A 23,922-nucleotide genomic window follows, 5' to 3' on the forward strand; every position below is an offset into this window, starting at 1 on the left:
ATGCACTTTGTGAACGCCCAGGGACCTGATTTTAGTCTGAAGGGCAGCACTTTGAATTGATAGTGAGACTACAAGTCGCAGATATTGCTGGTGATGTTGATTTATCGGAATATGAAAGTAGGAATCCTGCAGATCCATCAAACACATCCAATCCCCTTCGCGGAAGTGAGGATAGATTTGGTGGAGAGCCAGCATGTGAAATTTCTCTCGTTTGATGGTCTTGGGAGTGCTCTTAGATCCAAAATGGTCTATATTCAGACTTTTGACCTTTTATCTTTACCAGGAAGTATCTGGAATACACTTCGACTGACCGTGGGGCCTTCTCTATGGCTAATTTTTAGGGCAGGGTGCCCACCTCCCTCTGTAGCAAGTTGATCTGGTAGTTTGATGGTGGTGGAGTAGTGTGGCTCACTGGTTAGAGGCGGCAGGCCTGAGAGCAGAAGTCAGCCCGGGACCAGGGTTCAATTCCCGACGCGGCAGGGTTGTGGACCTTGGTCAGCGGACTCGATAATTCTCGCTTCGGTGCTTACTCTAATCAGGGGTTCCACTCGGCAACTCTGGGCATTAGCTTGCCTAATCTCCACAACGGCCCCACCAATTCCGGGGATGCCTGGCTCCACCTTGGGGACGCCCAGCAAGGGACCATCCCACAGGGAAAGCCAGGACGGGTTCCCCAGAGTTATACAGCGCCGGGACGCCCCGTTGCTGGGGCAGCTGTGTGCTTTACAAGTATACTACATTTACATTTACCGGAGGGATTGAGGTTGGGCGACGTCGGAAGCTTAGAGAGTCCCATTTTGTATCATAGTCAGCACTTATTGATCTTTCATGTCTAGCCACTCTTGTTCCCACACTTCCTCCCACTGGAGTTGTGCACGGTACTGGAGGAAGCAGACACTCATTGCTTTGCTGGAGGTTTCGTAGAGGTGGAGGACTGACTGTTCCCTCCTCTTCCCCTGTTAGATCACCGGTTTTGGAACTGTGATCTATGCTGACTCTGCTGGTTCTGGTTCTTCTGCCAATGAGGGGTTTGAACCCTCTGTTGGAACGATCGGCGGTCAGTGTTGCGGTAGCGCGGACGGAACTCTCTCGAACCCTACCGCCTTCAGGGTATCCAGCTTAATCTTCATTTGCGACATCGCATCGGTGTGTGGACCAAAGAGCGATGACCCAGGAAATGACAGATTGAGGATTCGTATTTGCTCCTCTGGCTTTTGCGTCGTTAGGCGAAACCATGAAGATCTTCTGGCACAAATTCCATGTGTGCAGCACTAATGACTTGGTTTGCCACCAAGCTGCCCTTTTGTAAGAATTCCTCGAAGTATTTACAGTCATTCTTGGGTAGTTTCTCTGAAAACCGCTGTAGTGAATCTCACAATGCTCTAACGTACCGTCCCAATAGAGCTGACGCACTTGAGACCTTTAGCATGGATGGGGAGGTGCCACATACTTTTCTCCCCCTTGAGTTCTGTGTTTTGCTCTCCTGGTCAGGTGGAACTGTAGACGAGATCACTGAATGTGTCTTTCTGGTGGCAGTCACAATTACAGAATCCGGTTTTGGATCAGACTTTAAGATGGAGGGATCCTTCTCCTGACTGACGATACTTCTTAGGAATTCTTGCTGGCACAGTCTTGAGGGTGGCTGGCGTGAGAAAAATGTCCTTTACTGGCTTCAGCAGACCCGGCACCAGAGGCAGTAATGGGAGAGAGGACTTCTTATGATTCAGCGTTTTGAAAAGGACTAAATAATAATAATAATAATAACAATAAAATCATTTGTAAAGCGCCTGGCTACATAAAAACTGTGTCCCCGCGCTAACTGCTGATAGATAACAGAGATCAGAAATCATGAGGTAGCTGTAGAGAAGCTCAGGTGGGTTTAATGTTTGGAAACAAAAGCGTTTTAAGTTTTCCCCGAAATCTCAATTCAGATGGTTCCATCCGCAAATGGAGCGGGAGCGCATTCCAATGTTTGGAGGCTAGGTACCTAAAGGAGCTGCCACCCATTCTGACCCTGAGAATGCGAGGAAGTTTGAATAACATCATACCGGATGATCTTAAGTTCCGAGTAGGACGATGTATTGTAAGGAGGTTTTTTAAGTAGTCAGGGCCTTTGCCCTGAGCGATGCGATGTGCATAGCAGAGGGTTTTAAATTTGATCCTCTCCCTAACCGGGAGCCAGTGAAGTTTGGCCAGGGCGGTTTTTGCGGAAGCTCTACGTGAGAGTCCGAGCACGAGACGTGCAGCGGCATTCTGCACACACTGGAGTTGGTGTAATCCCTTTTGACTGAGCCCTATCAGCAGGGCATTCCCATAATCAAGATGGGGGTCACCAGCGCGTAGACAATTGTTTTTCTGGCTCCGGTAGGAAGGAGATCTAATATCTTTCGGAGAACCCTCAGTATGCCAAAGCATCTACCCGTTACCCTACTGACATGGGTCTTGCCAGAGATCAGAGTCCAGCATAACACCAAGGTTTCTTACCGACTCCACAGGAATGGGAGGACTTCCTAGTTCGGTAGACCACCATGAGTGGGACCAAGCTGATGCTGCTCTCCCGATCACCAGCAGTTCAGTCTTTTCGCCATTTAGACGCAGGCAGTTGTTCATCCAGAGTGCTACTGCTGACATACAGTTTGAGAAGTTGATGGCGTCTTCTCTGTGGTCTGGAGTAAGCCTAAACACCAGCTGGGTGTCGTCAGCGTAGCTGACAATGCCCACCACAAAACCCTCGACAATGTGAGCCAGGGGCTCCATATAGATGTTAAACAACGTAGGGCTCAAACTTCAGCCCTGAGGAACCCCATGGCTCACCTTCCGGAGGGAAGATCTAAAGGGTGGGCAGTGCAGCTGAAAGCTTCTGTCGGCCAAGAAGGAACGCAGCCAGGCAAGTGCTGGACCGGTTACCCCCATGTCCGAGAGACGAGACAGCAGTGTTGTGTGCAGCACGGTGTCAAATGCTGCACTAAGGTCTAATAAGACCAACGCTGCCGTCTCACCTTCGTCCACTATCTGCCTAAGACGCTCAGTAGAGTATAGAACGGCCGATTCAGTAGAGTAGCCCACTCTAAATCCCGATTGAGAGGGGTGGAGGAGGGCTTCTGCCTCCAAATACTCCATGAGCTGTCTATTAGCAATGTTTTCTATTATTTTAGCGCAGAATGGGAGGAGGGAGATGGGGCGGAGATTTTGGAGCTGAGAGATGGGAATATTGGGCTTCTTTTTTAGTTGTATGACTTGAGCAGTTTTCCATGCCTCCGGTACGTAGCATTCCTGAAATGACAGTGTCACCATGTCACTGATATAGTCAATTAATATACTTTCCATAACTCCCTTACACCAGACCGGAGGACAGGCGTCGCTGGGGGAGCCGGATTGTATACTGTTAATAATACCTAAAAGTTCATGTCTTTCAGGGGTCTTAAAGCTTGTAAACGGTGATTTATGTGTGGAGATGGTTCTCGTGTCCTCACTGTTACTTAACAGATTTTTATTGTCTACAAAGGTGGCATGTATTTTATCCACCTTATCTACAAAGAAATCAGCTACCAGATCACATGTCTCAATTGAGTACGTGTCTTGGGTCTCGAGTCTCGATGGAATCGTGAGTTCTTTGTAGATACTGAATAGTTCTCTAGTGGGGTTATCTGCTTGCTCAATTCTGCTTTTAAAGTGGAGACTTTTCTCCAGTCTCACCAATTTCTGGTACTTTTTTAACTCTGTTTTGTAGCATGATTTGAGTTCTGGAGCATAGCTCTTCCTCCATCTCCGCTCTATAGTTTTACATTGAGCTTTGGCCAATCTGAGTTTTTCTGAGAACCACGGAGCAGTTCTGGATTGTCTTACCGGTGGTTTAAGCGTCCAAGGAGCGACCTTGTCTAGTGCTTTGGACATCCACCTCTCATAGCTATCCCATGCCTCCTGTAAGGTATTACCTAGTGTCGGGGGATGCTCTGATAATGCACTGTTAAATAGTTCTGAAGTGAATTTTTTCCAGATTCGACGTTTCTGTGGTAGGGATTTTTTAGATATAATTCCTAGGGGTTCGTTTTCTATTTCAAATGGGACAATACTATGGTCCGACCAGATCAATGGGATCGGGGGTAGGGCCTTGATGCCTTCCCAATTCGAAAAGATAGGGTCCAAGAGATGGCCTAGCTGATGTGTGGGGGCTGTAGAAAGCAGCCTAATTCCCACAGCGTTCAATGCAGCAGCTACCGTTTGTGCCTCTCTACAGTTTGTATCTTCAAGATGAAGATTTAAATCACCTAAGATCAAACTTTTTATATCTAACTGCTAATTGAGTAGTAAATTCAATGAGTTTGTTACCAAACTGAGCAGCGGTCCCTGGTAGGCGATATATCAGTAACCCAGTGACCACGTTTTTGGGGCCAATTTTTATGGTAAATAGGCCACTTTCGCTATTAGGTAGGGTGGTTTTAAGTAGAGTGCACTCAAGTTCTGATTTATAAATGAATGCTAACCCTCCACCACGCAGTTTTTGTCTATCTAGTAGACTATAACTAGGGGGGATAGCTTCCAGAATATCCGGGGAGGATGCTTCTTCTAGCCATGTCTCGGTAAGAAACATGGCGTCCAAGTCTCGGTTTGCCAGTAGTTCGTATATCTCAACTTTGTTAAATCATGGACCTACAATTAAGTAGTATCATTTTTAACTTGGCTTCTTCCCTCGTCATTTTGCCTACAGTTGGCAACATCTGATTACATGTCAAATAGGCACTCTGCTGAACAGGCATGGGGATGTTTAGTTTGGAAGCCCCCCTGGCAAGCACGTACTGGAAAATGCTTACGTCATCCACCGCAGAGATGCTAGACGGTGGACTATCTGTAAGGGTGGGCGAATAGTCTGAGGAGTACGAGGAGGTGGAAGGAGTTGGTGACCTGTGTGTCTTCTTCTGCTGCGAGATATTGATCTCATAGGTGCTGGAGCATGGGAGCGAGTATGAGCTCTTCCTCTTGGAGGTGACAGATCTGCATCTTGGGATAGCGAGCTAGCGGAGACCTGTGAGCTGGACTGGGGTCTTCAAACCTCAGTAGGATGAGTATGATCAGCCCAATGATGCGGGGCTGCAACCATCTGGGGGAGAGGCGGAGAGGTGGACAGATGTAGAACTCTGTGCTCTACCAGGAGAAAGAGATGGAGACTTTTACTTCCTGGTGAGCTTCTGCAGCATGAGTGCAAGTCCTGGCTACTCGAGGATGAAATAACCAGCTCTGGAGTATGAGACGTGGAGATGGAACGGCGTGAACCGGCTCGGACTTCGATGGAGAATGGCTTGCTGGGACTGATACCGACGGAGAACTGTCACGACGTCGCTTGCGATGTAGATCTTTGCCTTGACGCCGATCGTGAAGGCATACGCCCAAACGTAGAATGTCTGGATGGGGACCTATGCCTCGACGTCTATCCCAATCTTCTGTCCTTTGATGGAGTACTGCGTCTCAACGTCGACTGCTGTGCCAATGGAGGACTGGGCCTCGACGACCATCGTCCCGCTCACGGAGACTCCTGCCTCAACGTCGATCACGCTCGTTTTGACGGAGGGCTTTGCCTCAACATCGAAAGTCTAAGCTTTGACGTGGGACAGTGCCTTTGACAGGTCTGTGCCTCGACGTCTGCAATGGAACAGACTGAGACTGTTGCCTCAAGGTAGAGTTTCTTGCTGGCGTCGGAGGTCTCTGCCTCAACGTCAATAGAACATCTGACGACCTGTCTCGACGGCGATCTACGCGGAGACCTCTACGTGGACTTCGGTCACGACGTCGAAGATATTGACTTGCGTCTTGGCGTCGATCTGTCTTGACGTCGATCGTAGCTGAAGAGTCGACGGCGGAGGATCCTCTTGGCGCCGGACGCAGTTCCAACACCGACAGACTTGGCTTTAGAAGTTGAAGAGCGGCGCTCCGGCGCACGATGCCTCGATGACTATCGAGCGGCTGGAGCCTTCGACGTAGAGTCCTACGCCGAAGGGGAACATATCGGGACCTTGCTCAGACGTCGAACACACCCTTTTCTTGGTCTTCACAGGAGACCTACCTCTTTCTGAGGCCATACAGCCGGATTCTCTCCTGGTCCTTGAGTTTTTAGATAGCTTCCTGTAGACAGGAGGTAGGAGAGTATGAATCAGGAAGATAGAGAATACACACCTAATGTGTGTCTGTCTTGCCCGTTTTGTGTGAACAAAAATTCCTAGGCCGTTGAAATGTTTCACTCGCCACTGTGTTGTCTCATTTGACACCAACGATATTAAGTTGTCAGGGTGTCTATGTTTCATGATTAAATAATTCTTGTATGAATTGTATGTTTTTTAACTAATTTTATCATACGGTGGTTGTTAAGTGAGTTACCTGTATGATTTTTATTTGTGTTCATTAAAATCATGTTTTTATTTTAAATTTTCTCTGAATGATTTTTCGCTGTCATTTTATGTTACTTGTTTGCCCACATTTCAACTGCCTAGGAATTTTTGTTCACACATTATCCCTGTCCTAGGAGTTTGCTGACACTATTGTTCAGGGGGTCCTTGTTTTTTTTGAATCCCGTCTTGCCCTTTTTGCCACAGGCAGGGCAAGGATCAAATAAAGAAGGCATTTTAGACAAAATAATGGGTTAACCTACACTCAAATGTTAAAAGACGTCGAGTGAAGCCAAGAAAACCCCCAAAAACCTTGGAATTTGACAGAAAAGCCAAAAAGTAGAGCTGTGAATCCAGGGTCCTGATAGAAGAAGCCAGAAAGAACAACTGACCTAACTGTCACCCCTGAGGCATGATTGGAAGCTGGGGGTCATGGCTGCCTTAACGGCAAGGTGCCCGTTTTTTGGTTTAAAATACTTTCCTTTTTCGTGCTATTGTTTTACAATGCATCCTGTAGGCCAACAATGTCTACTTAGTTGCAGGTTTTTTTCTATGCTCTTTAGGAGTGTTTTACTCATTACAAAACATAGTTCAAGTGCTACTTGCCCTCTTGAGTTTCTAGGTATTGGCAAAGTCAGCCTTTAAGTGTGCAATTACATTGTTTAGCCTCCATTTGGGAGCTGCATTGGTACGATATATAAGTTGTACATACATGGTTTCCATATATAATTTTTTATTATTTCCGGGGTCCCCGCACATGAGCGGGAATATTCGGTGCTTGGGACTATTGAAGAGGATCCCCTGGAAGATAACTAAGATTAACTTTAATGTAGATGGAGAACCCATTTGTGGCAACACAAATATTTGACAGAATGTATCTACCTGAAGACAGTGTACTCCCAAAAAAGGAACGGCACTCAGTTGAGGAGTAATACATTTTTTGGTATAATTAGTCAGAAGAATTAGTTATATGGAAAGAATCCAGGGATCTCAACTGAATTAAAAACTCAGAATTGCATGCCATGTGACTGATGGGATAAAGGGAACCAGTCTGAAGGGCCATTGAAAAACAGTCTAAGTATTAAAGATAACTTGCTACGCAAACCTCATTTTATTGGTAGTGGATCGTTAAAGTAGTGAGGCACACATGGACCCAACAAATTAAGTCAACCTATTTCAGTGCACAACAGGTTGTGCATTTTCATCAGGAGTAACATTGAATTTAGAATCTGTACTTTCTGCCCCTCAGTCAAAAGAGCTTCTCAGAATGTGTCCACGCCGTTTTGATGTAAACTTAGAGGGCCCCATATTAATCGGTCACCCAACTTCCCTAGATGGACATAACATGCCAACTCAGGCGAAAGCCAGACTACCCCATACATTCTACGTATCTGTTCCCTCAAAAACATGTTTCTCTAACTAGAAAAGATTGAGGATGTCGTTGAACATATTGTACACTCATTCAGTGACAAATCAATGTACGTTTGATCTAGTATGACAAACTATGCATTGCTAGCCAGCCAGTCAAAATCTTTATTCGGATTTATAGATAAATCCATAAAAGCAGGTCAACTTGAAAACAGCTACTGATCAGTTTACAAAGCTAAATACATGAATTTAAATAAAGCCATTTGACAGCATTGCTAATCAAATGAGCGCTACTCTCATTCTCAGAAAACGGTCGGCTGCACCTTACCAGATGCACTTTAATCAGGTGCAAGTGCTTGATAAGTTTTTTTGCTACTATAAAGAGGTGTGCTGGTGTACTATAAATTAAATGTAAAAGCTGGGCTTCCAACGAGTAAGGCATATTTAAATAAACAACTTTATGTTATGGAAGACAATGGCAATCTGATAAACAAGAGCATTACCAGTTACTGGTAAATTCAAATTACTCTTAAATTTCTGACCATGGCAAACACATTAAGGCGAATATACACATGCAAAATGCAAATATCAGAACAGACTAATATTTTAAGATGGTTGACCGAAACTTCTTATATGCATATAATACTAGATGTGCCATTTGACTCATATGCAAGTGCTTGAATAGCCCTTTCCAAACCTGAAAGGGAGGTAACATGTTTTTAATCATGAGGTTTAAATAAAACTCACTGCACCATTAAGGCTGCTGACGGACCTAGGTATCTGTATATGGCACAGCTTGAGACAGCTGTTCTCCAGCTTCTCTCAACTTACTTTACACATTTATAGCAGTGACTAAGCAGACAATTGTCTGACCTCTGAGGAGAAGCAATGGTTCATGTATTCAGCAATGATTCCTATGACAGAACCAATATTACTGGCAAGGAATTCACAATCACAAGATTGTTACGGTTTTATTTAATGTTTGTGCATATCAGCAAACTCCCTCAAATATTCTGAATTAAACACATTTTTTAAAAGGATGACTAAGGCAACAAAGTAGTGTAGCAGGCAAACAAATTGCGTAAGGAGCGTGGCCAACCTGGGGAGAGTGGGCATAGCCAGGGTTGGATTAGGGCCACAGCCAAAAAAATGAACAGCCCAAAAAAGTGGGCCAAATTCACAGATCGCAACCTTTTGCAAAACAATACTTGGTTAGGATCATGGAGGTAATGTTGGCAAACCTTTGCAGTAATAACACGTTTTTCAAAGCTTGTAAGGCCAGTAACCTTTGTTAAGACCGGTAACAAAAGAATTGAACCGCAGCATAACAGATTTCCTGGTGTTCATCTTCAGGGCAATACATCGAGTTCTCACTACGAAGTCCATGAATTTGTCACAACCTTTGGTCCCACAGCTCTTCCTCAATCTTAGACCCCTGGATGTCCTGTCTGCTACCAGTCTGTTTGTTCATCTTCCCCGTGACTAGCAGGTCTCTAGAGGATCATACTCACTGACACCTCTGCACCGTGGCACTGCTTATACTAAATTGGCTGTAAGAGACCCTTTGGGGAGTGGGTGAAATACAAATGCCATTGCTCACAAATGCCTCATGGTTCTAGCTCATCATAGCAATTGAGATAGAGGAGAGGTGGGAGGGTCTCTGGTGCTCAAATCGGTTTGAAAACATGATTTACCTTCAGGGCTTCAAGAGATATCCAGGCCTAACTTAAGCATCTAGTTTTTGAGGTCTTGCAATCCTTCTACTGTTCTGTCTCATACTCACACATATGTTAGCTGTAATCCCCAAAAATCTAAATTGGGTCGCCATACATGGTGGTCATCTTGTGACTGGATGCCCTTCTGAAAATAGGTTCTTTTTTGTGGGGCTTAAAGTCCCGCTATGAAAGTTTCAGTAGAGTCCTTAGTATCTCCTTAGTTTCTTTACAGCGATTCAATCCAACTTCCTTACTATAAATCTAGAGCCATACTCCATAAGAAGGTCCTTGGAGTTCAAAATCCTCTCCATTCTAGTCTTAATGGTTTCCTCACTAGATTGCTCAGAATTCCCAGAAGGTGGATGCTTGCTGCATATATCTGGTCTTCCAAGAATTCACTTTGACTATGAACTAGCACTGGAGCAGTGAAGTCCTTAAATTCCCTTAAATTCTTGTTGTCCAGTGGCACTATCTCGGAGACCTCCAGCTAGCCATTCCTTATCTTGTTATCCTGAACTGTTCCCCTCTGTTTAGCGCAGCGGCTAGTCAATGAGGCAATTTTAGTTTCTAAAGCGGTTGCCTACTTGATATCTGAGAGGGGGGGGGGGTGACTGCCGGTCTCTCATGGATGACCACATTAGATTCCATTATGGACTTCCAACCATCAGCCTCTATAGCTTTGTCCATCATATCTCTATCACAGTGCCTCTACTCAGAGGGCATCATGGAAGAGAAAAAGACAAATGCATTATTCTTGCTTTAATTGTGTTTCTTTGGGTGGCATGGTAAGTACGGTGCTACAGGCCTCGTTAACTGCAAATCTTAAAGGTTTAGCCAAGGCCTCCAGATTCAGCCATCATGCAGTGACATTCATTCTCCCCTGGGACACCCCTAACTGTTATGCCCTTCTCACTCCTCCAGTCTTTCACCACAGCGCTCTTGAGACTGGGAGGTGCTGGTGTGTGATTACGGTATACTGCCTCTTAATTCTTGGTGTGAGTCACTTAAATGAGCAGGGCCCTCTGCTAAACCCACACTGGGTATCATTCTCACTTCCAAAGAGTGCTGGTGCTGCAATCTTCAGGTCACCAGGGTCAGAAGTTGTACTTCAGTTTCTAGCAGGTAGGGGGAAGAAAATCTCATGCAGTGGAATAATCTAGCAGACTCCAGGGAGAGCATTCCTGTACTGCTCTTGGGCCTAAAAAGGCTTTGGGGCCCTGGAAAAGAGCAGTCTAGTCAAAATACTTCGCCACCACGTGTGCTCCGGAATTCAGCAATCTTAGATTTAGAAAGTTATATATATATATATATATAGATATAAACACATTTGGTGAAATGTGGGCTTTGAAAGGAGGGTATGAAGGGGAAGCAACAAGTATGTATTGCTGAGGAATCTACATCTCAAATTTAAGGACCTTTTTTCGGAGGTATCAAGTCAGTAAATCTTTGCACTTCACTCCTCACTTTTGTTCAATGTATAGCTGTCCATACCCTGTATTTCACTTCTAAAAACCGTATTCAATATATATTTTTCTTCAGAGAAAGTTCAAATTTTCACAGAAAAAGTTGTTCAATTATATATTCAAACATTTGTTGAAAAAACATACGTGGTTCAAATTAGAAATGAAAATTCCAATGGAAATTAAGATGTTAGAAGCTAAAAATTATCAAAAACAACAAGTAAATTGCTTTTTCATCCTGTGATTGTGGATTGCCATGAATATTTTGATTAAATTCCGCTCCGAAAGAACAAGTTACTACTTGTGTAACAATATATCAGTAGGAGACATTAGTTAGTGATAAATTACTTACCTTAGAATAATCCCTAGGCGCCAGACTGGATCCGGAAAGTTTTTTGCTTAGCAGTACCCCTGCGCGTCGGTAGGTGGCGTTATGCGGCTCCGTCACTGGCATCATAAGCGCCGGGATGACGTCACGGAAACTACTTAGGCGCCACCAATGCACAATGACGTCAGTTCTGTACACAATTTTCTGCGCCGAAACGCAGAGCCAGGCAAGATTCGGACCATTAGTGTATAAAACTAGGGTCCTAAAAGGGGAAGACCGTTACCCTAGTAATCAGTTCGCAGAACGGGGAGGATGGGTGGGGTGGTAAGGAATCTATTACCAACTCATTTCTCCTACAGATATATCGTTACACAGGTAGTAACTTGTGCATCTTAAAGAGACATGTAGGTGATAGATTCCTTACCTTAGAATAGAGACCCCAGCAATACCAACCGCGGTGAAGGGTCTGCGAAAAAGATTACACCAAAAAGTCACGGAGCACAGAACAGCAAAAGAAGCAGTCTCTCCGAACCGGACTGTCAAGGCAGTAGTGCTAGGTAAACGTGTGCAGCGAGGCCCACGTAGCTACTGATAAATGTACTGTATGGGAACGCCGTGTCCCAAGGCAGTAGTGTCTGCAATTGCCCTGGTTGAATGAGCACGCAGCCCCACAAGAGGCTCCTTCTTGGCCAAGGAGTAACATGCTTTGATGCACAGAACGACCCACCGGGAGATGTGCCGTTTGTGCACAGCCCAACTTTTTTGGGCACCCACGTAGCCAACAAAAAGCTGATCATCCACCCAGAACTGCTGTGTACGCTGCAGATATAATGCAAGCGCCCTTTTCGGGTCCAGGCGGTGGAGCCCCTACTCTTCCTTTGAAGGATGCGGAGGCAGAAAGAAGGTGGGCAAAGTGATAGTCTGCCAGATGTCGAAGAGCGTGACAACTTTTTGCAGAAAACCACCTTGTCCAGATGAATAGAAAGGAAGGGAGGTTTTGAAGAAAAGAGCTCACTCACTCTTCTGGCAGAGGTGATAGCTACCAGGAAAGCAGTTTTCAAGGTGAGAAGACTTATAGGACAGTTATGAAGGGGCTTGAAGGGAGCGCACATCAGAAAAGTCAAGACAAGATTCAAGTCCCACTGAGGTATTAGGAAGGGCACAGGTGGGAATGTATGTGTAATGCCTTTAAGGAAACGGTTAACAACTGGGGACTTAAAAAGAGAAGGCTGATCTGGAAGCCGTAGAAAGGCAGAGACGGCCGAAAGATAACCTTTGGCAGTACACAGAGCCCTGCTGGGCCAAAGAGAAGGAACAGAAGGATCTCAGAAAGAGGGGCAGAAAGGGGATCCAAAGCCTTTGCTGTGCATCATGCCACAAATCTGTTCCACCTGCAGGCGTATACCATTTTGGTGGAGGGACGCCTGTCTGCCAGAATGACATCACAGACGTCGAAAGGTGTCAACTGTCATAGCTCCAAGCATGGAGGTGGAGGCTGGACAGGTTCGGATGGAGGACCGTCCCCTGCTGCTGCGACAGAAGATACTCCAGAAGAGGCAGACGGATCAGGGGATAGATGCTCATACTGAGTAGCTTGGGATACCAAACTCTTCAAGCCCAGTCCGGAGCCACACAAATGACTGGGCCCAGTCGCACCTGATCTTCTGGACTCTGGGCATAAGTGGTATAGGCGGAAAGGCGTACAATAGACCGCAGCTCCACTCACGACGAAAAGCGTCTCCAAGCGAGCACAGCCTTGGAAATTCCAAACGCGCAGAACTGATGTCATTGCTTGTTCTCTTCGGTGGCGAATAGATCTAAACAAGGCTCTCCCCACTGTAGAAAGAGACCTTGCGCCACGTCAGAGTTAAGACGCCATTCGTGATACACCATGCACTGGCAGCTGAGTTTGTCCGCACTGGCGTTCAGAGAACTCTCCAGGTGTTAAACCACAAAGCTAATACCTTGATGTTCCAGCCATGTCCAGAGGCGCAGAGCCTCCTGACATAGGGTCCACGACCCCACCCGCCCGGTTTGTTGCAATACCACATGGCAGTGGTGGTGTCCGTGAACACCTGCACTACACTTCTCTGTACAGAGGGAAGGAATGCCTTCAGTGCAAATCGGATCGCCCGAAGCGCCAGAAGGTTGATATGGAGCCGGGACTCCGTTGGAGACCAGAGGGCTCTGATCTGCGCCTTCCCCATGTAACCACCCCATCCCAGGAGGGACGCATCCGTCACCACTGTGTGCTCCGGTTGGGGAAAGGGAGAGGAATCTGCCACTGACCCAATCGCTATTTGTGAGCCACCACTGCAACGGTCATGCAGCGCCCTCCGAGTTCTGGACGTGATTGGACAGGTTGCCTTGATGCTGTGCCCACTGGAACTTCAGGTTCCACTGCAGAGCCCGCATATGCCACCTTGCATGTGTCACCAGCAGCATGCAGGAGGCCATCAGGCCCAGAAATCGGAGGGTCATCCAGACTGAAACCCAGGATAGAGGCTGAAAGAGCGGAATCATAGCCGGAATATCCCGGACTCGCCGCTCAGGAGGATAAACTTGAAACAGTATTGAATCAAGAACTGTCCAATGAAAGGGAGCTTTTGAGAGGGACTCAGGCACGTCTTCGGCACATTGATGGAGAACCCCAGCAAATGCAGGAGGTCGGCCATAGTCTGGAGGTGGGTGACTACTGCCTGGGGCAAGCCCGCCTTCAACAGCCAGTCGTCGAGATAGGGTAAGACTGACACCACTGACCTGCCCAGATGAGCTGCGACCACCGCCATCACCTTCGTGAACACCCGAGGGGCACTGGTAAGGCGGAAGGGGACCACAGCAAACTGAAAATGCTCCTGGCCCACCATGAACTGCAGGCAGCGCCAATGGGCCCGCAGGACGGGAATGTGAAAATAAGCATCCTGCAAGTCCAATGCTACCAACCAGTCTCCAGGGCAGCCAAGACCTAAATCAGAGTTAGCATCTTTAACTTCTCCTTCCGAAGGAAGCGATTGACGTCCCGGAGGTCCAAGATGGGGCGCAGGCCCCCCTTGTCCTTCTTTGGGACCAGAAAGTAGTGGGAATAACAACCACTCCCGACTTCCTGACCGAGATCGCACTCGATGGCCACCTTGGCCAGGAGGGCAGTGACTTCCTGACGGAGAAGAGCCAAATGATTCCAAACAGTCGTTGGTACCAAGGTGGCATGGCTGGAGGGGACGACAAAAAGAGGAGCGAGTAACATTGGCAGATTATCTGCAGCAAATGTAACAACATGAAAGGGAAGATCCCATTACTCTAAAGGACCAATAGGTTCCAATATAAACAATAGCCCACAGAGCAGCTGGTGATATTAAATCATTTTATTGTCATGTGTATATATATATATATATATATATATATATATATATATATATATATATATATATATATATTTGTAAAAAACTCCATTACTTCAGAAAATATATTGACATATATAATTCATATAACGTCAGCCCAGAACATCAGGGAACAATAAAAACATTTTATATACATAAGTCACTCATACCCTCAAGCATACACACCTAAAAATAACCACATCCATCAAAATACCGTCAACTACAAACACATTCTCAGCAACCAGACAGAAAAAAGCGCCGATGCGCGTTTCGGAAAAATGCCACAGTGGGGAATTCCTTCATCAGGGCGCCAGTCATTCAATTATGTGTGGCCATCAAAGTCCTCCAATTTATCAAAAGGATGAAATTTAGTTCAATTCCAAGTGTTCTGGGCAAACAGCAGCATATCCCAGCGTATCTGTGGGCAAAAACAGAATGAATCAACCATAAATCCATCGTACTAGATAAAACCTCAGATAAATTGGACAAACCTATCTTTGCGTTCCGACGCAACAAGAATTTAAGAAACTTTCTAGTGAGGGCATCGCCGTCTGAGCCCCCAGGCCCTATCCAAAGGAGTATTACTGGAACTAACCCCATTACGGGTAGTCACAAATGAGGCGGCTGCCATGCCTGTGACCAAGTTATTTGTACCCCCGAGTTTAAATGGGGAAAAAGGAACCTCAAATTTAAAGAAATGACCAATTTTAGGACCAACAATGTGGTGTATTTACTGACTTGCGCGTGTTCTAAGGGCTATGTAGGTGAAACAGATAGAGAATTCCGTATTCGATTCTCTGAGCATAAATCCTGTATCAGAAATTCCCGGCTGGGAGCACCTCTTGTTGCACATTGGAAGGACCTTGGGCATAAGATTGAAGACCTCAGGTACCTCTAGAGCGCATCCATTGTCCTAAGGATGGAAATTCGGATGCTCTGCGCAGCAAAAGGGAAGCGCATTGGATCTTCGTTTTGGAGATGGCTGTCTCAGGATTAAACAAATCCATCCCATGGGAAAATGCGATTCATTAAACCTACCTATCTTGTTTATTATACATAATTTTCAGTGTCCGTTATTTAGTTTATATATGCGCTACATCCCGGTGCAATACTTATTCTTTATTTCTCTAAATTCCCCTTAGTTACCCTTATTATTATACCTGTTTTTGTGTATTTTGGGTGTGTAACGTTTTCTTCCTTATTTACAGCGATATATTTTTTTGGTCCGCTGGTTTTCACCTACTAGTCCTCTTTCTATTGCCATTCTTCCATACGAAGTCTTTCCCTTGGGAAATATTAGTTCCCAATATGGCGGCGTTACTTTCCTCTGTCTTATTTCCTGAAGGGATAGAGGTTACCGATCTAGTGCTGTTAGACCCGATTTGATATAGGTGCAACAAATTATACCATGCCAGCGCGGTATATATTCGCTCTCACCCACCAGACCTCTTTCTATTGCCATTCTTCCATACGAAGTCTTTCCCTTGGGAAAAATAGTTTCCAATATGGCGACGTTCCTTTTCCCCGGTCTTATCTCCTGACTGGATAGAGGTTACCGATCTAGTGCTGTAAGACCCGATTTGACACAGGTGCAGCATATTATACCATCCCAGCGCGGTATATATTCGCTCCGGATGTTACGGGCACTTCCTCCACTCTGGTGCAGAAGGTGACCCGGTCGACATATCGTAAGAGCTCCGCTATGTCTGACAAGTTCTTTCTTTGCAGCGAGTCCTGAGTTTAATTATCTATTTCTTCTTGGCCGGTGACCTAAAATTGTCCGTCTTATATATATTCTTTTAGAAACAATCATTGAAGCATATATCCTGCCTTTACCTGGTTGGGCTCAGCGGGTGTAGTTTCTATCGGTGTGCCTCACTTGGTCATATCCATGGGAAAGTTCGAAGGTAACTATTGTCATTTGGTTATTCGACTGGCCTTTAGATACAGATCTCTAGCTGCTTGAAATATAATGCATTGTAGAGCCTTACTTGGTAACAACTCTTTGTCTGATGGCTACTATTAAAATACGAGCTTCTTTTATGCAACTCTGCTCCATTCGTGATCTGGCTGTCGCTCAGCTAACCACCTTATATACTGAGTAGGAATAGGCAATTATGTATTCTTTGTCTCTCCTTAAGAGTATTCCCTCTAATATACGTTTTTGCAACTCACTGGTATCAGGATTGCTGCACCTCTATCTCTCCTTTGAACAACCGCTCCCCCGAACATACAGGTGAGCAGTTACCACTTGTCATTTCTGTGCACCTATAACTAAACATGAAAGTGAATAGGATCCTTTAGACTCTTGAATGTACTCTTATTGAGATGGTCTTATTGCAGCCTTCCCACTTCATCGTATATTTTTTGACATGTCCATAGGGTTGTCCTTATTTTAGATACCTTGGAGTATATATGTATTATATGGCAAACGTTTTTTCCTTCCTTTCTATATACAGTCCACAGAGTCTGATTATTCTTTGCCCTCTTCTATGTCAGCTGCCATCCACTGCGGGATCTGCTGTTTTCCGTCCTGAAGGGATAGATGCTGTTCTTCCCTCCGGTATGTGAACATCGAGACTCTGCCCAGGCTATTTTTTCTAGTTTAGTGTAACATTGAAGTAATAGGTTTCCCCCCCTCACCTATTTTCCATTTAGGTGAACTGAGACTGGCTTTTTCTTATCCCTTTGTTTGTATGTTACCCTTATATAGGAATATTCTTTTCTTTTTCTGTTAGAAAGTTGTCTGTTTGTATGTATGTTGATTGAATGTATTAAGACTTAATTATGTCTTTGTTGTACTCCATGAATTTGACCTAAACTTCCCCTTTTTCTAAAAGGCCCCTTTCCCCTTTCCCCCTCCCCCCCTTTTTCTCCCCCCCCCCTTTTTACTAGTATGATGGATTTATGGTTGATTCATTCTGTTTTTGCCCACAGATACGCTGGGATATGCTGTTTGCCCAGAACCCTTTGAATTGAACTAAATTTCATCCTTTTGATAAATTGGAGGACTTTGATGGCCACACATAATTGAATGACTGGCGCCCTGATGAAGGAATTCCCCACTGTGGCATTTTTCCGAAACGCGCGTCGGCGCTTTTTTCTGTCTGTCTGCTGAGAATGTGTTTGTAGTTGACGGTATTTTGATGGATGTGGTTATTTTTGGATGTGTGTATGCTTGAGGGTATGAGTGACTTATGTATATAAAATGTTTTTATTGTTCCTTGATGTTCTGGGCTGACGTTATATGAATTATATATGTCAATATATTTTCTGAAGTAATGGAGTTTTTTTACATATATATATATATATATATATATATATATATATATATATATACATACATGACAATAAATGATTTAATATCACCAGCTGCTCTGTGGGCAATTGTTTATATTGGAACCTATTGGTCCTTTAGAGTAATGGGAACTTCCCTTTCATGTTGTTACGTTTATTGACTTCCCTGGTGGGTTGTTCCCCCGTATCCTTTCTTTAGGTTCAGGGTCCCCTTTTTGTTTTTTGTAAGATTATCTGCAGCACCCACTTGTCCGATATCATTTCGTGCCAGTGGTGGAGGTGGTGACTGACCCTGCCACCCACCGGCGTGGAGTGCTCCCTGAAGCTCGCATTAGGAAGGCTTAGAGGCGGAAGCAGCAGGGGTGGAACTGACCCGCTCGCTGGTTACCAGACCTGCCCCTGCGTAATCTGCATCCGCGCTGAGGCTGGTTCTGCACAGGCTTTGTGGAGGAGCATGCTTGGGTGCCTTTGCCCTGGCCACAAAAGGAACACAACCCAGGTGTGGCAGAATTCTTTGTGGAAAGACCCAAAGCCTTGGCCGAGGCCCGCAAGTCTTCAAAACACTCCAGGGCATTGTCAGCCTAGTCACCAAAGAGGCGGAAGCCATCAAAGGGCATGTCCATAAGCGAGCCCTGGTCATCGGGCGAGAACTCGGTAGACCGCAACCAGGCATGGCGCCGCAAAGCCACAGTTGTGGAAATTGCCCTGCTTAACGAATGAGCGGTGTCCAGACCACACCTGATGGCAAATTTTGCCGCATCCTTGCCTTCTGCAATCGCTTGGGAAAGGACAGCCTGGACCTCCTCAGAACACTGAGGCAAGACCTCAGCTACCGAATCCCACACTGCGTGGGAGTAACAGCCCAATAAGCAGGCAGTGTTAACCGACCACAACCCCTAGCTGGCTGAGGAGAACAATCTCTTGCCAAATTGGTCTAGCCTCTTAGAGTCCTTATCCAGCAGAGCCGTGTGAAAGGCACTCTGGCGTTGAGGCCTGAATGACCAGGTTCTCAGGCGTGGGGTGAGTGGTCAAGAAGGCAGGATCACCAGGCGCCGGGTGATGACGCCTAGCGACGTTCTTATCCACTGGTGCCCCCGAGGCCAGCCACAACCAAGTGCCCAAGAGGACTTCAGTAAGGGCCTCATTGAAAAGGAGCAGCTGCTCGGATGACGTAGACGCCGTCTGGAGCACCTCCGTAAGGAGGTTGGTCTTGAGGGCCACTGTAGGGAGTTCAAGATGGAGCCCCCACGCAGCACCATAGTATAGGAAGCGCCCTGCTCCATGGTCGGTGGAGGGGAGGCAAACCCCGGGTCAGAAGACGCATCAAGTTCGCCCGCATCTTGAAGGTAGTCTATCCAATCCTGCACGGAGTGTCACTGCCGTGCGAGGGGGTCCTCTGAGCCGTCCCAGTCCTCGTCCGGCTCCAGAGTAGAGTGAGCCTGCAGTGGCGGCAGGGCCGGTGCCGTAGAGGGGGCAAGCGGCGCCGGGAACGGCACCGAGCGGGAGCTGCATCCCAATGCAGATCCCAGGTCAGAACAAAATGGGGTGGGATAAACGGCACCCAGTGTGGCACCTGTGGCCGAGCCAGGGGTGGAGCCGGAGTAAAGGGCAGCGACGGGGCCAAAGCCAGCGGCGCAGCACCTTGTGGCATCGGGGCTGAGGGCGCTGGATTCTGTGGCTCCAGAGCTGCCGCAGGAAGCAGTACCACCGGGCCAACAGTATCTGGACACGGGAACGCACGGCCTGCAGGTGCGTGCCCGAGGCCTAAAAAGGTGGTCCATGGCAGCAAGAAACTCCTGCATCTGCTTAGAAATCGGCGACTGACCTGGGTATGGCAGGTAGGCCGCAGGACTCCCAGGCTCCAGAGGAGCCACAGGGGCGAAGCCCGGGTCCTCCTCGTCTGCCTCCGAGGAGCGACGGGGGACGTCGGAGAGCGAACACGCTTCTTCGACTTATTATGGCATCGCTTACCGGAATTTGAAGGAGAAGACTTAGAGCCCAAGGAGCGATGGCTCCAGTCCAGGTGACGGCCCCTAGACCCAGAGCGGCGGTAAGAGGAGTGTCGGACCTCCAGCAACTTCCGGCTCCGCTCCCGCAAGGCCTTCGGAGCAATGGCGTGACAGTCTTGACAGTCCTGGGGAGTCATGGTCGGTCTCCAGCGAGTAGAGGCAGACATCGTGGGGATCCGCCACTGAACTGTTACAGCGAAACGACCCACAAGACTTAAAGCCGGGCATCCCTACGTGCACAAGGAGACAAGCGAAAGGAGAAAAAGTCTCAAAAAGTAGTCAAAGAATGACTGAGGTACGTGCTCAATCCGGATCTCTGCTTTCGGCACAGAAAAAGAAAACTGATGTCAGAATGCATGGGTGGCGCCTAAGTAGTCTCCATCATGTCATCCCGGCGCTTAAGACGCCAGTGACGGATGCGGAGCCGCACGACGCCACCTACCAACGCGCAGGGGTACTGCTAAGCAAAAAACTTTCCGGTTCCAGTCTGACGACTGGGGATTATTCAAAGGTAAGGAATCTATCACTAAGGTGTCTTTCAGATCAGGACATGCCACAGACCTAGGCTTCCTTTTAGATTCACCCTGGGTTTAAGATATTCACAACACTTGTTACAATACCTGAGAAAGGCTCTCCAATTCTCAGACTGGAGAAAGGTGCATCTATTTTTTTGTTTTACTTGCTGCTACACAGTTAATGATGCTAATGTGCAACGGCAAAAATAGATTTTCACTTTCCTAGGATACATGCAGTTTTATATAGCACAAACCTGGCCCAGAGACATTGGAGTGCTTTACACCAGCACCAGACAACTTTACAAAAGGTCAGATTCTTTTTTTTTAGGCTTGGGTACAATAAATGATTTGCTCAAGATCACAGGATGTTGAGCCAGAGCTGGGACTTCAGCCAGATTTCCCAGTTTCAAACTTGCTAAAGCCACAATCTATCCCCTTTGACTGCAGTAAATAGACATCTTGCAGGCAAAGTCAAACAGAAGGGACTAGTTTACCTCTGCCTGTTCCATGGCCCTCACCAATCCCCCCCAAGTCCGACTCAAGTCCACTCGCCTGCCTCAGTCCTCTTCACAGCAAGTGCTAATGAATCCGCATTAGCAGAAATTGGAGGTAGCCAGGGGGCAGGGATACCTCATGCTGTATAGACCAGGAGCAGCAATAGTCATTTTGCATCTGACAATTAGCCAGCTGGTCTCTTTTAATGTGCATCCTGTCAAGTTCAGTATATGTATACCAGGGTGTACTTGCAGGGGAGACAGCCGGCCAGGAAGGTGGGGCTGCTTATTCCACACAAAAAGCAACAAAAAAAAAACCAGCCCACCACTTGTCCTCAACCATCGACCTATGGCCGATTGCCGCCTTGCCAATCCGAGGTTGGATACAAAGCATGTATTGAATATTATATACCAGGTCTATCTTTTTCCAGAAAAACACTTGGATTGTTCCAGGTTAGATTAAATAAAGCACCTACCCCAGTAAGCAATTTTTCGGTCAGGCATTTAACTGCAGGTTAAAAAAAGGATTGAATGTAAATTAAAAGAATGATAAGGTTTTGGGCTGCTGGATTGGAGACTTTATTCTTTCGGCATTTATAAGCAGGTCACCTACTTTCATTTGATGGGATTGCTCTCCTAAACAAGCCCTGGCTTCATCTGCTTATCACCTCAGTCAATCCCAGAAGACGCTAAAGAGGGTCCAAAAAGGCTACATTTTCTCCTGTGCTCGCTCCCACATACACCACACAGAAATTCCACACTACACCAAACAGTCCCCCAAGATGCAGCATGCAACTACTCTGCTTAGGCACCGCATCAGGTGTGCGAAGCACTAAACAAGAACAATTACAAGAAAAAGCTTTTTATCATCTATAGTGGAATCATTCTACAAAGCATACCTCTAGAGAAGATCAACTGCAAAACTATTTCAAAACATTTTAATGTTACCAAACTAATGGCAACAGCTCAGCAGTACCTATAAACCATTTCATTTGATGAGGTCTCGTCAAAAGCAAAATCAAATCGAAATGCTTGATTCTCCAAATATTTAGTAAGATCAACTTTCTGTTTGGGTTCGTGCACCAGGAGGACACTCTTGCTTGGAACAGATATCACATCAATTTCTCTTTTGGCAAGTTCTGTGGAAGGCAAAATAGACAATATTAAATAACCTCCTGAGATCATACAATGCATCTTTTGAGTGATCATGTCAGCATCAAAAAGCCTACAATTTTGAGCTAGACTACTCAAAATGGACCACCTTAAATACTGTCTATGTTATATGAATAATTCTTTTTGTAATCAAGTTTTTATTCTTTTATAACCATAATGAACAATTGTCCTACAAAATACCCAATTTATTTTGCAAACATAATGAACAATTGTCCTACAAAATACCCAATTTATTTTGCAAACATTACATTGTGTTAACAGCCCTGTCACCCAGCAGCTCAGCAGATTAGACGTTGAATGTCCCACATCTGGTCAGGCTGGCTGCCCTTCTGCACAATGGGATCACCCCCATTTCACAAAAACAGATTGGTATGACAGTTCATGTTGATTTTCCTCGCTCGTCCAGGCTGGCCACTGGAACGGAGAGGTCCCCCAATGTTAGGCGTTCTAGCGGTAGGCAGCAATGTGTCCAATGGCTTCCAAGGAGTTCTCAGAAGACACTAATCCATGCATTAATCATTAGTCACCTAGATTACGACAATGCTCTGTTCCTTGACATAAATGAATCTCTGGTAACTAAAATGTAGGTGGTTCAAAACACCGCTGCCTGAATGGTTAATCTGCCTCCACGCACTGTCAGCCACCACACTTTGAGCCCTCCATTGGCTCCCCGGAAAACAAGCATTTGTAGTGCAATAGGTCTTGCATTTGCAAGAGTTTAAGCTATTGGCATTGTAAATAAGAAACAAGTTACTTACCTGTAACTTTAGTTCTCCAGTATTGGTAACTTTCATAGATTCCCATTGCTTGCATCATTCCCCGTCGTCGGACTGGGAGCCTCGGTAATAAATATATATATATATATATAAATATATACTTCGGTAAATACACCCTAATAGGTGTAAAAAGTAAAAAATTAGGCCTAGGCCTCATATTTTGTAGCCTATAGGTGTCCTTATGTAAAAAGACCCAAACTCACATTAGCAACCAATCAGATTAGCCTCACCCTGTGGAACCTTCCTGAGAAAGCTCAGAGCCTCAGATTTTCGTAGCCGTTGCTTTGCCACATAATCACCTAGCCCAGAAGTGAGCTTTCCCAGGGGAGGCGGGTGGGCGCATGGGAATCTATGAAAGTTACCAATACTGGAGAACTAAAGTTACAGGTAAGTAACTTGTTTCTTACTCCAGTATTGGAACTTTCATAGATTCCCATTGCTTGTATCAGAGTAGATCGCAGTTAGCATACCTCAAACATTTCGTGCATAGTTATAGAACCATTATAAACCAATGATATCATACATCATAACAACTATAAATCAGTAACCATAGCATAATAAACGAAATGTTTGAAAAAAACAGGAGGAGGGAAGAGAGGAAAGCTCACCTCTTACTGGAAGAGATTTCTCAGGACTGCTTGTCCAACAGCCGAATCCCCCTTTGCAGCCGCCTCCAGGCAGTAGTGCCTCGTGAATGAGTGAGTACTGCTCCAGGTGGCCGCTCTGCAAATATCCTTTATCGATACTCCAGCAAACAGCTAGGAACTTCAGGTCCGCCCTATGTATTGGCTCAAATGGCGATCTCATCAGTTGAGCCAGGACCACATTCAAGTGCCAAACCGGAGGTGGGGGGGAAACTGGCGGAAAAACTCTAAACAGTCCTTTCAGGAATTGCTTTATTATCCTTGCTGATAGTAGAGAAGGGCTCGATCTTGTTCTTCTATACCTGGAAATAGCTGCCAAGTGGACCTTGATGGAAGCATGAGCCAGACCTGCCTGTGCCAAAGATAGAATGTATGGCAAGAGTTGATGC

The 23,922-nt window shown here is 46.0% G+C and overlaps 1 protein-coding gene across 2 annotated transcripts in view; it reads right to left on the reverse strand.

The window, feature by feature from the left end:
* The window catches only part of KIF2C (kinesin family member 2C), a 1,469,089-nt gene that overhangs the window by 616,851 nt on the left and 828,316 nt on the right, over positions 1-23,922 (reverse strand). For both annotated transcript variants that reach the window (XM_078671750.1, XM_078671748.1), the window contains one exon: positions 21,917-22,079. In XM_078671750.1, the coding sequence (XP_078527876.1) occupies positions 21,917-22,079 (163 nt within the window). The remainder of the gene's footprint in view (positions 1-21,916; positions 22,080-23,922) is intronic.

The sequence above is a fragment of the Lissotriton helveticus genome, chromosome 1_2 (assembly GCF_964261635.1).
Source record: "Lissotriton helveticus chromosome 1_2, aLisHel1.1, whole genome shotgun sequence".
NCBI classification, from domain to species: Eukaryota; Metazoa; Chordata; class Amphibia; order Caudata; family Salamandridae; genus Lissotriton; species Lissotriton helveticus.